Source organism: Podarcis bocagei (assembly GCF_964188305.1).
Source record: "Podarcis bocagei genome assembly, chromosome: 10".
NCBI classification, from domain to species: Eukaryota; Metazoa; Chordata; class Lepidosauria; order Squamata; family Lacertidae; genus Podarcis; species Podarcis bocagei.
The window spans coordinates 52,325,446-52,342,476 of NC_138135.1; the positions used below are offsets into that span (position 1 = coordinate 52,325,446).

Consider the following 17,031-nt stretch of genomic DNA (forward strand, 5'->3'; position numbering starts at 1 on the left):
TTGAAGAGCTTTGCACTGCTTGGTCCAATTTATGGTACTAATTTATTGAGTGAGACTATTTGGAGAGTCTGGCTTTGAGCATCTGCTGTAGCATTAGCCAGCACATGAGCAAAGCCGCCTGTACCCAGGCCTTAATAAAAGGAGGCCCAACTTTGGCTCATACCATAATACTTGCAAGACACAAAAGAGCTCTTAGAAACTATAGCTTCCATTATATACCCCACACTTCAGTTCCATACAAAATATGGGTGGTGATTTTCCCTATGTCTATAAAAATGTACAAAGACAATAAACAGCTTCTCTTGCCATATCACTGCTGTTATTAGTTTATTATAAGGCCCCTTTTCACACACAAAAATGAACTCAGAGTGACTTGCAGAAACAAACATGAAAAACAAATATAAAAACCAGAACAAAAACATATTAAGCCACAATAATATGCATAAAAGAGCAAATCCAACTCAACACCACCTCACCCAAAATAGGCAGAGAATTAAATGCCAATGGCCAAGAGAATAAAAATGTTTTTCCTTGTGCCTTAAAGGGAAGGTGCCAAGTGGATCTCCCAGCGGAGAGCATTCCACAGTTTTCCTAGGAAGCCTAGTTTAGGTAACGCACCACCATTCATTATATGGATAGAGAGTTTGGCCAAAACAGTAGCCCTTAATTGAAAATTAAATTTAAAAGTTCTGGTGGCAGTGTAGCTTAGCTATTGACTTTCCAATTAACGCAAGGCTATCCTGTTCTGAGGGCTAAACAGGGGTCAGAAAATCTCATAATTATTCTGATATTAAAATTCCCCAATAAATCCATATGGGGCTCTGGGTTAAACAAGGATGGACAAACGGATAGACAGCATTTCCCAATTCACCCCACACTTCAGGCACAAAATTTTGTGACGAACCTTCAATATTTTGGATGTTGCGGAAATTTCTGTAAGCACAAAGACAGCCTTTATCCTACTGGTATGACCACCACTACATCTCCCCCCCCACCTCCTTTTTTGGGGGGTGGAGGGGGTCTGATGACACACTACACAAGGTTTGTAACTCTAAATATATTCTGCTTGGATCATGCAGCCAAATTTGCTGGAGACAAATAACCTAAAACTGATGGAGATACACTATAAAATCTTTGTCAGCCAATTAGTTTAGCCACTCAGCAATACTCTAAATAAGCAATTTAATTGGTTTTATACTTATAATTCAAGTCAACAACATTCCTTTCTCAGATAGTTTGCTGATGTAAACAATAATTTAACAGGGCAACTTCACATCCCATGAATTCTCTGCTTTATGAACTTCTGCATAGGCTCTTGCAGGAATGGGGATAACATTTGGAAAGCGTAAAATAATTTCCCTCCCTTTGACCAATGTATTTTTTTAAAAAAAAATTAATAGACCCAGGCCGTTGATCACTCCATAGGAAGATGAATGGCCTGTGATTTAGAGCTCTGAGTTCTTCTAAACCAGGCATCCCCAAACCCAGCCCTCCAGATGTTTTGGGACTACAATTCCCATCATCCCTGACCACTGTTAGCTAGGGATGATGGGAGTTGTAGCCCCAAAACATCTGTAGGGCCGAGTTTGGGGATGCCTGTTCTAAACTATCAATTTTTACAGGAAATATCTTAACATTCATTCCATTTGCTTGTCACCTGGACACTACTGAGTCATTTTGTTTCCAGTGGCTGAAACAATATTTCTACCACTGTTCCAAATTCAGTGCAGTACAGGACCTGGCTTATTATATACCGATGATATATTTTTCTTTCTTATTTCCTTTTTTTATAGGTTGCTTTTGATTTCAGTGACGTTGCTGTCTATTTATTCAATAAACCTCCTGTTGTTGTGTGCAAAGGAAACAGGTAATTCATAAGAATGTTGTACAATTCAATAGCAATGAAGGTGACAGGGTGAAGTATATGGAGAATAAAATAAATGCCCCCCCCATCAGTGCTATAATAGTGCGGGTGGGGGAAAACTTTAGTAGTGGTCCTGAATACAATAGAAAACATTAAATGCACTTTACTTCACCAGAGAAATTGAAGCCTTGCAGAAGTGTATCAAAGGAAGCGATAATCGAGCCTTCTATTCATGAAGGCAGAAACAGACTCAGGTGAGACTGCAGGAAACAGCGCAGAACCAGTTCTTGATGGATTGCATTTTCTGCCTCGAAACTCCCCATCCTGTTCTTTAACAAAGTACCAGAAGATGGAGGGTATAAAGACACAGCGTAAATGAAAACAGTGCATAAAGGAAGTGCATGTAGTGTCTCGATTTCCTAAGCTGGATAAAGGAACATTCCTACTGCTGGTGCCATGTCAACTTAAAGTGTTCTTATGTATTGGCCAACCCTAAACAAATATATCCTTGGTCTGACTGCAGATCCTTCAGTATACCAAAGGAAGCGAACAATGTTGGAAATAGGGAGGTTCTCTAATTTCCTGTACAGTGTGTTTTTGAACTGCACCCGTTAGGGATCAACAACACGAAAGGGTTGTTTCCTTAATGCCCTGCTTGTGAACTTCCTAGGGCATCTGGTTGGTCACTGTATGAAACAGGATTCTAGACCAGATGAACCGTTGATCAGATCCAGCAGAGCTCTTCTAATGTTCGGTGGTTTATTGTGCCCCAAGAGTTGTGTTGTATCATGTTCTTCTTTATTCTTTTTAACTTTTCACCTTTTTTAATATTTTAAAACTCCGTTAAGAGTTTGGGTGTAATCTTCGACACCTCCCTTTCCATGGAGGCGCAGATTGCAGCTATAACAAAGTCGGCATTTTTCCATCTCCGCCAAGCTAAGCAGTTGGCTCCTTACCTCTCTCGCCCTGACCTAGCCACTGTGATCCATGCGACGGTCACGTCCAGACTGGATTATTGTAACTCGCTCTACGTGGAGCTGCCCTTGAGACTGACCCAGAAACTCCAGCAGGTGCAGAATGCTGCAGCGAGACTCCTTACGAGGTCTTCGCTGCGAGATCACATTCACCCGGTGCTATACCAGCTGCACTGGCTCCCGGTGGAGTACAGGATCAGGTTTAAGGTGCTGGTTTAACCTTTAAAGCCCTATACGGTCTAGGACCCTCGTACCTACGGGACCGCCTCTCCTGGTATGCCCCACAGAGAAACTTATGGTCTTCAATAAAAACATCTTGAAGGTCCCAGGCCACAGAGAAGTTAGGCTGGTCTCAACTAGAGCCAGGGCTTTTTCGGCTGTGGCTCCGATCTGGTGGAACACTCTGTCACAAGAGACCAGGGCCCTGCGGGACTTGACATCTTTCCGCAGGGCCTGCAAGACAGAGCTGTTCCACCAGGCCTTTGGCCAGGGCACAGCCTGACTCCCTCCCTCGGCAATCTTTGCGGAGCTCTGGCCCAATGGTTGCCAGTGGCTTGAATTAATTAATTTTATAAATGAATGATTTTAGAGTGTTGTTTATGCTGTACTTTTGTACTGTTTTATTGTTGTTAGCTGCCCTGAGCCCGGCTTCGGCTGGGGAGGGCGGGATATAAATAAAAATTTTTATTATTATTATTATTTATTCTCAGATTGTAAGATTATATCCAAAAATGAATTTTTAAAGAAAGAATTTGAAGTGAAATAAAAAGAAAAGTTTGGTGGTTATACTCTGAGAGGTCATAGAGCTCAGTCTGCCTAGTTACATGACCTGGCAAAAATAAAATTATGATGATGCAAATGCTATGATTGGGCTTTACAATGCTTGGTTTTCCACTTGTTCCTAGAACTCTCGATATTCAATTTCCTGCTGTTTCAGATATGTACATTTGCCCAAACATATTCAGGTTAAAGGAGCTTACTGAAGTGTTTGAACAGAAGCATTACAAATGTCAAGGGGATGGGAGCAAGGAGATTTCATTTTGCGTTGAACTCCACCTCTCTAAGTATAAGTGACAACTTCTGACATTTTGGAAATGCATGATAAGCTGGATGGACTACAGAGATGAACACAGAATTATGAATGGTGTGTGTGTGTGTAGATGAGAGTGCGAGTACTGTAAATGACTTGCCATTGTTGTATCATATCATGACTCTTTTCCAACTTGGTTTAACCAGGCTGCATGGTTTATGAAAAACTTGGCGAGCAAATCTTTGGCACCCCGGGGAAGTTTATTGTTTTTGGATCCACATCTCTTCAGAACACTGGAGGTAAATGCTGTGTGCTTAAAGGTGACCTTTTGGCATTTTCAGTCTCCCTAGTACCGCTGTACTCTTCTCAAACTTAAATTCTCGCTGCATTGTAATAAATATGTATTAGGAAGGATATCTAGTGTTTCTGCTGTCTTGGCTATTTGGATTCACCTTCTTCCCATATGCCTTTGCTCCTCCTTCTGCCGGTTCTAATAAAGAGACCAGTATGCTTCTAAGGATAAATGGAAGTCTAGCAATTCCTTTTCCCCACCCTTTTTTTTGGAAACCCTTTCCTAGTATGAGTCATGTTAATGACAACAGGTGAGTTTGCCGGCCCAGTTATTCTATTTCTATAGGACTATCCCTGGGTTATATTCAATGCATAGACTGAAGCCTGGAGGCCACTTCAAATGAGACCGTTTGTATTTGGTTATGGTTCCTGACTTGAGTACAAAAAAACTTATGCTGTGTGTCTCAGTTTCAAATGATGTATTTTGAGTGACTTGTCTCTTTAAAATGCACACAGATGGTGAGTGGGAAAGGATTGGGCCACTTCTGATGCATATATGAAAGGCATAAGCTACTGACAATACAGGCATGTGTCATTTAGACATCCCTGTGAGATACACAAACAGAGGGCAGGTTCAGATATAACATTTCTGGTCCATTGGAAATGGGCAAGCAACCTGAGCATTCCTGCATTCCCTTTATTTTCAGTAATATCTGCACTGGGTTTGAGTGCTACCTGCAAGCCAGGATTGCAAACCACAGCTTGATACTGGTTTGCAATCCTGGCTTCCTGGAAGCAGTTAAAACCATAGTTTCCTCATCCAGATAACATAGGGATACTGCAATTTAACAGACTAGGCACTCTTCTCTGCAACTGGGTGTGCAAGAAGAGGAGGAGGGAGCCCTCAATCTCATCACTCGTTCACATGTCAACATACCACAGTTTATTGGACCACCAATATTAATCTCTGAACCCACTCACAGTGTGTATTTTGAACTTGGGGATATCATAGCTGAATAATCAAAAAGACTCATTTGAATTGGCCCTGAGGGTAGCACAGAGAAAAACCAAGCACACGGCAGTGTCTTGGCATCATGACTGATTATGTTCCCTTTCTAACAAGACCTTGTTTTCCCCAGCAATGCTGAGCTATCTCTTCATAGTTAAAAATGAACTACCTGCTGCCATAAAGTTCCTTATGGGAGAAGAAGAAACATTTTCGTAAGTTTAATTTGTGGCTTTGCTGACTGGACTAATTGGTTAGTCGGTCTAAGGCAAGGGTTTATCAAAAGTATTCCATGCTAGAAATGTTATAGGCTGCTGTCATGCTGGTTCTGAATGCTAGGTGTTACGTCACAACTTCTTATGGGATTATTAAAGGCAGAGAAATAAAAAGAAACAAAATATAAGCCTGTGCTGCTTCAGTTGTTTGTTTTGTTTTTTTGAAAACTCTATAATAATAAACAAAGCATTATTATTCAAGTTCTTGGGGGGGAAATGCACCGTTGAGATATAATATATCCCAATACTAAACTAAACAGAAAATTACATTAGGGAAGTGGCAAACCACTCACAGATATATATTTTTCATGCTAGATCAGCCTTCACCAGCCTGGTACCCTCCAGAGGTTAGGACTACAATTCCCATCAGCCTCCAGCAGTGTGCTAAAGAGACAAACTGAGCAGTTGTATTCAACTAGCTTTTACTTAAGAGCAAACCTATTATTAGACTTTAGTTAGTCATGGCCATTAATTTCAATGGGTCTACCCTGAAAAACCTAGCAGTTTGAAAGCACGTCAAAGTGCAAGTAGATAAATAGGTACCACTCCGGCGGGAAGGTAAACGGCGTTTCCATACGCTGCTCTGGTTTGCCAGAAGCAGCTTAGTCATGCCGGCCACATGACCCAGAAGCTGTATGCCGGCTCCCTCGGCCAATAAAGCGAGATGAGCGCCGCAACCCCAGAGTCGGTTACGACTGGACCTGATGGTCAGGGGTCCCTTTACCTTTACCTTTTTACCCTGAATAAAAGTTAGCTGAGCACCAGCATCAATTTTTAATACCTGACTGGAAGGCTTGCTCTGCTCAAAAGCAGCAGTCAGAATTTTCCGTAGTGCTCCGTTTGCAAAGTATAGAGCTTGGGTAGCCAACATTGTGCTCTCCAGATATTGTTGGACCACAACTCCCATCAGTCCCTGACAGCATAGCCATTTGTCAGGGATGATGTGAGTTGCATCCAACAACATTTGGAGAGCACCCCATTGGCTACCCTGGTACAGAGAAATGAGTTAATGGGAGAGTTTGTACAATCACCCCTCTGCTTCATAGGCTGAGATATCAATGAGCCTTTTGCCCGCACTTGCAGCCCCTTTATTTCTTCCTTCATGCAAACTGGTAAACCTACCATGATGTCTTCCATTTGCTACAGTTTCCCATTTCACTCAAACCAGGAAACTATGGTTAGAATATGGATTTTAACTCCAAACCATTGTTTTAATATTCTGTCTTGTTCTGAAGCTGTTGAGTTTCCCAGTTCAGACAAAACAGAAAACCGTAGTTAATAGGAGACTTTCTGATTTGTTTGCTAACTCACACAAAGGAAGGAGCAAAGAGACCACATATGTGGACGGGGGGAGGGGGGAGATTTGTTCATATCTCAGCTTATCACAATAAACAGCATATGCCTAGAAGCAAGGGCTTTTCATTCAGTGCATGTTGTCTTATGGCCACAGCACATATTGCAAAATAACTCTTCCTGGTTGAGCAAACCTTTCCTGTGTTGACAGCCTGAGGCAGGTCTAATGCCAATTGGCATGGCTTTGCCCCTCCACCCCTGGCATAGCTCTTAGCACTTGGGCAATCCTTTTCTTAATAACTCCCACGAAAAAGTGATGTTTGCAGACTCCTGTGGATGAGATTCAAGAAAGGCAACTTCATTTTAATAGCTGTTTACTTGTTCCATCTAATACCTGTCCTGGGAAACAGTATCTTTTTGAGCAACTAGTCACTTAATAGAGGGTGGGGGAAACCCCAACTGTATAAAAATATGAAAATTCAGGGTAAAAAAAAGTGATGCTATCCTGTCACTTTTGAAAATGTTTTACAGGGCCTGGTACGTGGATGGGAGGCTTCTTGTCGTGACAGTGACGTTCTGTATAATCCTTCCCTTGTGTCTTCTTAAAAATTTAGGTAAGGATAGATACCTTTTTTAGTTTGAAGTATGGTTCTTAGACTTAATGTTCAGGGTGTATTCCAATCACGGAAGGCCACATTCTGTTTCAAGCATATTCCTTAGCTCCAGAATAAACTATGCACAGGGAACCTTATAATATAAGAAGCCTAAGGTACAATTTAGTACTGTCTGAATACATCTGGCTGTCTGAACCTGAGACAAAATAATGTCGTCGCTTGGTATTTTCTATTTCTGAACACTGATTATGGCCCAAAAAAAAGATTTCTTTCCCCCTAAGGCAATGTAAATAAAGTTGGGTAGTCTCGCTCCCTCTTTCTCTCTTTCTCTTTTAAAAATACTGTTAACATATATTTTGTTCCTAAAATAAGGGAAGGTTCTGTTAAACATCACCTTTAAGAAAAGGTGAGCAATTCTACATAAAGCACAGACTAGTAAACACCTCGGGACATTCATTAGTCTAAGATATTTTAAATTGACTTTGACACTCACCAAGCCTGGCTCCAGAACCTTCTTTCCACAGTTTCACTTTTTGCCAACCCTTCACTCCTTGCTCTGTACAAGGCCTCAGCAATTCAGCTTTTAGCTGCCTGTTGTTGCCATGTCTCCAGACAAACTTTCCTTCTCCAGAAGCCAAACTAGTGCACTGAAAAGTGCCCATTTGTTTTTCATAGTATAATACATGATATTTAACTGGATTTCTCCATTCAGGGAAAACCCCATAGATTTTTCGCTGTGCATTTGAAGACAGGATAAGAATGTGACGACAAAATTGTCTGTCGCAGTCGAGAACCCTCTGCAATTCCACTTGATGTTTGCTCCTTAATGAAATCACCTTTCCTCCCGCAAAGATTGAATTGTTTGAGCCAGGATTCTAAAAATATAAAGATATGCTATCAGAACCGTTGGTGTTACTCCTGCTTCAACATGGAGAAGCATTGTGTCCTTCTGAGTGACGCAAATGGTTGCCAAAAATAAAAATCCAAATGAAAAGTTAACTAACAGTGCAATCCTAACCATGTCTACTCTGAATTCAGTGGTAAATGAAGTTAGGTTTACAGCAATAATAACGTGTAAGTGCCTTTCGGTGGCACCCCTTACACACACACACACACACACACACACACACACACCTGCCATGTCACCCTGCTCCTGGTTATGTAACTATAAATCAACCAAATAAAAAACAGTTTGGTCAGCTGGTGGTGCTAACCTTCTGCCACCCATATAGCTGCTGCTTACTAAGAAGTAGAGAGGGGGTGAGGTGGAGGGGAACTTGTTCCATTACAAACGTACAGCAAGAACCAATCTGATGCTCTCATCAGTGTGTTTGCACCATGCTGACTTCATTGCTGCCTCTTCCTCTACCTCCTGGTGAGCACGGGCAACATGGGTGACAGAAGGTCAGGTCAACTCCCCTGCCAGCTGCTCCTGGCTTTGTCTGAAAGCCAGTGTCTTTGAAAAGTATTTGTGACAAAAGTGGCATAGGTATTCCCTGCATGTTATTGGAATATGTTCCATATTATTCACCAGAACTTAAAACATTTAACTTGTTAGTAGTTAAATAAATGTGTATGAGTTGTTGGATAAGTTTTCCTTTGATTTTATCTCAGGGTATCTCGGCTACACCAGTGGATTTTCCCTGACTTGCATGGTATTTTTTCTCATAGTGGTAAGTTTTGCTTGGTGTTTCGGTTAGAATGAAATTATTAACTTCCAACATCAAGCCATTTGTTTTGGATAATTTTTCAATGGTGGTCCTTTATCCCAGGTTGTATACAAGAAATTTGAAATTCCTTGTCGCCTGGATGAGAAAAATGCCACCGCGCCTCTGTCTCCAAACTCTAGCATTGCCTATGTGGATACGTGCCAACCCAAGTATGTCACCATTAATTCCAAGGTATGTTTCTTTCCACACCATTTTGTCATTTTTTTTCCACATGCCAGCAGCTAGATTGTGTAAGAAATCCTAGACAAATGCAAGTTTTCCAACCAGAGCAAATTACATTTTTACCTAGGTTTTGTTTCCAAGGTTGAAGAGTTCAAAGAACTGGGGAATTTTTGACAATAATTCTGGACAGTAGATTGCAAAGGAAAATATGTGCAGCCAATCAGATGTAATAATCATATTAGCAGCAACACCAACACTATAGTTTCCCTTGTATTCAAACATCATTGTATATGCTTGTTATTTAACAGGTGTTCCCAGTCCCATGAAAGCCATGTTTTTCTAGGCACAGCTCCTAAGGTTTCAAATCATGGCAAAAACACAGTAGGTTGGATCCAAAGGTTTCCATCTACAAACAGAAAAACACCTTTCATCAGAGCAAGGGAACCTTTGGATTCCATTCCATTTCATGGGACTTTCCCTGGTCATTGCACTGCAGCGCTGGGCACCGCTTCACATGGTATGCAGCTATAAAGAAACCAGGAACCCCACACAGAAAATTCAAACTTGTATATTGGAAACGATGACGATTTTCTTAATGACATTTGGAGGGACTACGTCTCTCCCTCCTGACTCATAGTTTTGTTTTTGTTTTTCAAACAGACCGTGTACGCTTTGCCTACCATTACATTTGCATTTGTGTGCCATCCCTCGGTCCTTCCAATCTACTGTGAACTTAAAGAGTAAGAGAGAAACCATTGTTTTGTTATTAAAGCAAACTGCTTTGTCTGTAAGAGCGTTAGTACTGAGTTGCACTCTGCACTGCTAAGAGAAAAGAACTTTAATTTGAGAAAAGCAGCAGGACCCCGCTCATCATCTAGGAAGACTTGGCTCACCCAGGGGGTTTGAGGGTGGCAACATAACAAATATGGGGCTCTCCTTAGATCTACACAGCTGTTAGCAGAGACACAAACAGTGTGAACAATCACTTTATACGAGGCAACGCCAGAGCGCAGCCAATAACTGGTGTCTGTCTCAAAGGCAGCTATATCTGGTACAGGAGCTAACAGCATTGTCAATGTTATTTTCTGGAGCTTTCAATCTTATATGCTTTATACTAGCTTCCATTTTCAAAAAGAAAGAAGAATCGCTGCCAACACGGTGCTACTTACAAGAGCATTTGGAAGGCAAAAGTTTGCTGAATTCTGAGATTAGCTGGGGCCTCTGTTTTGTGAATGTGTGGACCATATAAAAACTCCTTAACCTTACATAGATTTCAGGATCATTTCAAAATGTTGGTGCTCCAGGAATCTCCAGCTAGAGCTGGCAGCTTTATAATCGTGCAATGTTCCTATAATGGATGCATTTATACAAAGATAGTGGACTCCTTAACTGCTTAACTGAGGCAGGAACTGCTTAACTGAGGCAGACTAATAAGGCATCTAGTCTGGTGGTCTGTACAGTGACTGGCAGCCCTGCCCTGAACTGCTATTTCCTAGAAACCAAAAGTGTTAGTTATCTCTAAAACAAGAAGAGTTAGTTATTGAACCTAGCACCTTATGCAAGCAAACCACATGGACCTTTCCTTACTAGATTAGACTTGATACTCTGTTGGAATCTCTGTAGCAGAGAGGGGGGAAATTACCACTCCCCACCCAGGAATCAAGGGCTCCCTAAATTAATCGGAGATTTGTTTTCTTGGTCTTCGCTAAACTTTAAAAACCACAATGCCATCGTTATCTCTTTTTACCTTAATTGTGTGGGCTGTGTGCTTAAAGGTGACCTTTAAGTAAAAGGGTCATGGTTACTTACATATAGGGAAAGCCACCTATAAACCAGCCCTTTAATTGTTACCATCTCAAGAAGATGGACAATGAAGTGGTATGGTGTGGACAGTTGTTTACCCCAAACCATTCCCCTACAGTGCTCCTCCTTGAGATCTCAGACTTGTTCCTGTTAAATGGCATACATTCAAGTGTAGTACCAATTATTCCATAACTTCTCCCATTGCCCCATCTTTTCTTTTCTTTTTTCAGTCGTTCGCAGAAGAAAATGCAGATGGTTTCAAGAATCTCTTTCTTCGCCATGTTTGTCATGTACTTCTTGACTGCTATTTTTGGCTATTTGACATTTTATGGTAAGTGACTATTTTTGGCTACTCACCTCTTGTGCTTTACAGTACATTTAGAAAAAAAAGAAACTAAAAGGTGTGTTTGTTTGTTTGTTTCTGTCTGTTTTCTGAATTTTGTAAATGGTTGAGGTGCTGCTTTCTTGTTTCCTCACTGTGCGCAGAAGGTAACGACAACATTGAGATATCTTCTGCTTATTTGAAAGTGGCATTTCCTTGGCCCTTGACATCATACTTGCATTCCCATGTGTTTGGGGGCAGGGAAGTACACAAACCAGAGCACTGTCCCCAGTCACTTCATTCTTAGGAGGGGGGGACATCTGCCTGGGCCCACTGGGTAGGGATGGAGAAGTTATCCTAGCTTCTTAGCTGGACGCTTGCTGTTGCTTAACAAGAATGAGAGGTCAGTGCAGTGCAGATGCATCTTCAGAAGTGCCAGATGGGATCTGTCAGTGCATTTGCACATCACTGACCTCCTTGCAACCTCACCCCTCTCCCTTCTGGTAAGCAACTGTGGTCCACCTGCCAGGAAGCAAGTGCAGCACCTCTGCTTCACATGACGATCTGCTTCTTCCCCCCCAGCCAATTATATGAAAGGAGCAGGGAAAACCTACTATTCATACTTTAGCTTCAGGTTCTTGAGTGAGTAGGAGGGAAAGTGGAGTGACTTGGAACAATAAGGGGAGGAAAATATGTACAGTGGTGCCTCGCAAGACGAAATTAATTCGTTCCGCAAGTCTCTTCGTCTTGCGAGCTTTTCGTCTTGCGATGCACGGTTTCCCATAGGAATGCATTGAAAATCAATTAATGCGTTCCTAGGGAAACCGCCTTCAGACCAGGTCCGGGGACAGTCTGTCCCCGGACCTCTTCTGAAGGCTGGGGGGGGGACCAAGGGCTTTTCTTCCCACCCCCAGCATTTTAAAAAACCCCGGGACAGTGGAGGACTTCTCCGCTGTCCGGGCGATCTTAAAATGCTGGCGGGCGGCATTTTAAAATCGCCCCGGACAGCGGAGGACTTCTCCGCTGTCCGGGGCGATTTAAAAGCCCCTGGGAAGGCAGGCAGGGGGGAGCAAAGACTTTCGCCCCCTGCCCGCCTTCAGAAGGTGTTCCCACCCCCCCGCCCGGCTTCGCAGCAGCGCTACGAAGCCTGGTAGCTGGGGCAGGTGCTCCCGCCCCCCCTCCCCACTTCGGAACAGCGTTCCAAAGTGGGGCGGCTGGGGCAGCTGTTCCCGCCCCCCCTCCCCACTTCGGAACAGCGTTCCGAAGTGGGGCGGATGGGGCAGCTGTTCCCGCCCCCCTCCCCACTTCGGAACAGCGTTCCGAAGTGGGGCGGATGGGGCAGCTGTTCCCGCCCCCCCTCCCCACTTCGGAACAGCGTTCCGAAGTGGGGCGGATGGGGCAGCTGCTCCCGCCCCCCCTCCCCACTTCGGAACAGCGTTCCGAAGTGGGGCGGATGGGGCAGCTGCTCCCGCCCTCCCTCCCCACTTCGGAACAGCGTTCCGAAGTGGGGCGGATGGGGCAGCTGCTCCCGCCCCCCCTCCCCACTTCGGAACAGCGTTCCGAAGTGGGGCGGATGGGGCAGCTGCTCCCGCCCCCCCTCCCCACTTCGGAACAGCGTTCCGAAGTGGGGCGGCTGGGGCAGATGTTCCCGCCCCCCGCTTCGGAACAGCGTTTTAAAATGCTGGGGGTCGGCAGCGAACGCTCCCGACCCCCAGCATTTTAAGATCTCCCTGGGACACGGGGAGATTTTAAAATGCTGGGGGTCGGCAGCAAACGCTTCGCTCCCGCCCGCCAGCATTTTAAGATCGCCCGGGGCAGGCGGGGGGGAGGCAGGCGGGGGGGAGCAAAGACTTTGCCCCCCGCCGGCCTTCAGAAGAGGTCCTCTTCTGAAGGCCGGCTGTGGGCGAAAGTCTTTGCTCCCGACCGCCAGCATTTCCCTATGGGCTTTCGTCTTGCGATGCAAGCCCATAGGGAAATTCGTCTTGCGAAGCGCCTCCAAAACAGAAAACCCTTTCGTCTTGCGGGTTTTCCGTCTTGCGAGGCATTCGTCTTGCGGGGTACCACTGTAGTAGGGAAAATTGGGTGTCACGGGAATCAAATGAGAGAGAGTAGGGGAGAAAATGGAGAGAGAGAAGACAAGCAGACACAACACACATCAGATCTAGTAAAAACAGATTCTCTTGAAATTGCATCATAATTTCATGGGTTCTTTCTCCCCTCTCCCCAAAGGTCCACAGCACTCTCAACACTCCAATTTTGCCCCAGGTGCAAAAGCCCCTGGTGGTACCTAGACTTCAGAATAATCTCTTAACATTCCATTAATTTGAATACAGTGAGTGAGAACTGTTGTACTTACAAATAAAATGGGGACTAACTGAAGCAAATGCTCCAAGTATTTGGGCTCTTTCCCTCTCACTTCCTCGCTGAGTTCAGGCCCAGGCAGATTGGTGGTTGACTCCCACACTGGACATTAGCGCAACTGGGAACTGAGCTCCACTGAAATGAATGGGACTTACTCTCTGGCAAGTGTACATCAGGTTTCAGGCCGAATTTGATCTTTGCGGTTCAGTGGAGCATGAGTTAAAACGCTGTTTTCGATCCAGCCTGCTCCACCGCCATCCCTGTTGCCTGCAGATTAATCACTTGTTGTTTGAGAGGGCTCTTGCCAAGTGACAGCTTCTATGAATTAGTTGCTTAATTGCTGGAACAGTTCTCTCTTTGTCTTCCCTGCAGAAACCGTGTCGTCAGATCTGCTTCACAAGTATCAGAATAAAGATGACATCCTCATCTTGACAGTCCGTGTTGCTGTCATAGCTGCAGTCATCCTCACAGTCCCAGTGTTATTTTTCACTGTAAGTCTGAGGCTCCTGTTCACTTGGAGATGTCTTCCCATTTCCTAGGAACAACTATCAGATTGCTGCATAGATTCATTTAGATTTGGTCCTGCTGACGGTGGCCTACAGTTTAAAATCAACCCCCTGCCCCACCTCCAGAAAAAGTGCAAGTAAACAATAGCAGTGCCATGAAGTCCTGAGCCACCCCAGGGCCAGTGATGGTGGCATGGATGTTGAAGTCCATGCAGCAGTCCTCAACACCACCTCCAAGACCAGCTCTTGTCAGCTCAGGCAGGGAAACGGCTGGGCAGTGGGGCAGGTGATAAACTAGCAGAATCTGTCCTGATTGCCCTTAAGTGGATCAGAACCGCCTCTCCCCATTTGAACTGACCTGGACCCTGCAATCATCATCTGAAGCCCTTCTTCGTGTGCCTCCTCCATGAGATGTCAGGAGGGTGGAAACACGAGAACAGGCCTTTTCTTCAGTGGCTGCCCATTTGTGGAATGCTCTCCCCAGAGAGGCTTGCCTGTCACTTTTGTTACCTATCTTTAGGTGTCAGGCAGAAACATTCATCTTCTTACAGGGCTTTGGCTACATTAAGCAATCCGTAGCCTTTTAAACTGTGGGGGGTATTGCTTTTGTTTGCTATTATTCTTTATATTGTTGTGTTTTTTTATATTGTAAGCTTCCCTATGATCGTTGGATAAAGGGCAGCATAGAAATTTAATTTTAAAAGCAAATAAATGAATGCAGGATAGTGCCTGTGAATTCCTAAGTGGGCACTATCCCATTCCACAGTATGGGCTCAGTTAGCCAGCGGAAGGCAGAAATGTGACATATCTTGGTGCAGGAAAATGCTCATCCTTTCCTATTGTGAGTCTGATTTGCTAAGCTCTATGAGAGGAAGAATGAATTTCATCCTGGCAGAAGAGTAATTAATTTTGACACTAGAACAAATGATGTTAACATAAAAAGCCTGCAGCTGTAATAAATAGCATCTGGTGGAAATGCAGATAGTATGCTCTCTCTCTCTCATACTCACTAACACATTACCATGTCTATCAGTGCAACCCTAACCAAGTTTTCTCAGAAGTAAATAATGTTGAATTCAAAAGAGCTTACTCCCAAGTAAGTGATGTTAGGATTGCAGCCTAAGTTCTCTAGAATGAATTTGGAGTCAAGCAAATGTTAAGTGCATTATACAAAACCATGGAGGGAATTAGTAAGGGAAATTATGCAAATTTTGATTGCAATAGCTCTTTTTTTTCCCCTTTACAGGTGCGTTCTTCTATATTTGAGCTTACTAGAAAAACCAAATTTCACTTGTGCCGTCACGTTGTGGTTACGGTGATCCTTCTGGCGATCATTAACTTGTTAGTTATTTTCATACCTTCCATGAAGGATATTTTTGGAGTTGTAGGTACAGTATTCAAATTATATTTGATTAAGAAATGCCTTTTATTGTGGGTCACATCAACTAGTCTGTTATAACAAAATCTATGTGCTTGGTTTGCCACAGGGGTAACGTCTGCCAATATGCTGATTTTTATTCTCCCGTCATCACTTTATTTAAAAATCACCCACCAAGATGGATCAAAACTGATTCAGAGGATTTGGGTAAGTTTCAGAAATCAGGAGCTATCTCAAGCTTTGTCCCAGTAGCCATCCCTAAACTAAGTCTGAAACTAGTCCTCCAAGAGCATAAAATATTTCTGCTTGGTTTTGATGAACATTCTCATTTGGTTAACCTGTTTATGAAAATAAGTTCTGCTAGCTGAACTACTTTCCCCCTTTTGGTTCTAGGCCTCTCTCTTTTTGGCGTTAGGAGTAATGTTTTCCCTGGTGAGCATTCCTCTCGTCATCTATGACTGGGTGCATTCAGGAGACACTGCTGAAGGCCACTGAAGTTAATGGGACATTAAGAAGAATACATTTCCATTTTGCTACTCACACCAAAACCATTATTATCCCATTTTGTTAATATGCCCATCCACTCTTTGTGAGTATCCTTCATGAACTCAAAACAATGGAATACCAGTAGGATGCAATGTTCTACTGTGGGTTGCAACCAACTAAGTATTACTCAAGAGTAGTCCCACTGAAATTAATGGATACAAGTTAGTCATGCCCATTGATTTCAGTTGGTCTACTCTGAATAGGACAAACATTGGCTACAACCCAATCATTTTATGTTACCTTATTTTAAATGTTGTCCATTGGGCATTGGTGTTCTGTGTATGGTAACTGACACTAAAATAATTGAGGTTATATACTTGCAAATTAATATATCAATTTGTTTTCAACTACAATCAGTTAACCAGCCTTGATCAAACTAGAGCCCACTTCCTGGAGATAAGTTTACCTGTATCTGATTGTTCTTGTCCAGCAGTGTGCTTAGTGGATAGATAATCTACCATTAGGCCACATATGTACGTAATCTATAGGGTCTTTGGTATCCGTGAACAAAGCCTGTACACTGTTAAGCCTTAGTAGATCATCCCTACCAGAAGTTGTCTTTTGCACACTCAGTTTGTGAGTTCCATGTATGCATGTTTGGTTTATTTTTAAAGAAATGGTTTGTGTTCAGATAGTTGTCCCCTGGGGATGTGAATAAATTCATAAGGTTGATTGCTGCCAATTATAGAACTGTTGATTTCAATCTGGAGCTGCGGAGCACTCAGTCTGGTCTGGTGAACTGCTGGAAGGATGTCCTAGAAAAGAAGGGAAGATTTGCCTAGGCTTTGGCCCAGGAGTTTAAAAGCAGGATACACTTCTGAATCACAAATGGTTATGAAGCTAAACATGAACAGACTCCGAATGGGTGTTTGTCTC

The 17,031-nt window shown here is 43.3% G+C and overlaps 1 protein-coding gene across 2 annotated transcripts in view; it reads left to right on the forward strand.

Annotated features, from left to right (window-relative positions):
- SLC38A1 (solute carrier family 38 member 1) overlaps positions 1-16,837 on the forward strand; it is a 40,098-nt gene extending 23,261 nt beyond the window's left edge. For both annotated transcript variants that reach the window (XM_081211702.1, XM_081211703.1), the window contains 12 exons: positions 1,794-1,867; positions 4,075-4,167; positions 5,299-5,380; positions 7,265-7,347; positions 8,962-9,020; positions 9,120-9,248; positions 9,900-9,979; positions 11,273-11,373; positions 14,098-14,216; positions 15,478-15,619; positions 15,719-15,816; positions 16,003-16,837. In XM_081211702.1, coding sequence (XP_081067828.1) covers positions 1,794-1,867; positions 4,075-4,167; positions 5,299-5,380; positions 7,265-7,347; positions 8,962-9,020; positions 9,120-9,248; positions 9,900-9,979; positions 11,273-11,373; positions 14,098-14,216; positions 15,478-15,619; positions 15,719-15,816; positions 16,003-16,104 — 1,162 coding nt within the window. In that variant the 3' untranslated portion in view covers positions 16,105-16,837. The remainder of the gene's footprint in view (positions 1-1,793; positions 1,868-4,074; positions 4,168-5,298; positions 5,381-7,264; positions 7,348-8,961; positions 9,021-9,119; positions 9,249-9,899; positions 9,980-11,272; positions 11,374-14,097; positions 14,217-15,477; positions 15,620-15,718; positions 15,817-16,002) is intronic.
- The last annotated feature ends 194 nt before the right edge of the window (positions 16,838-17,031 follow it).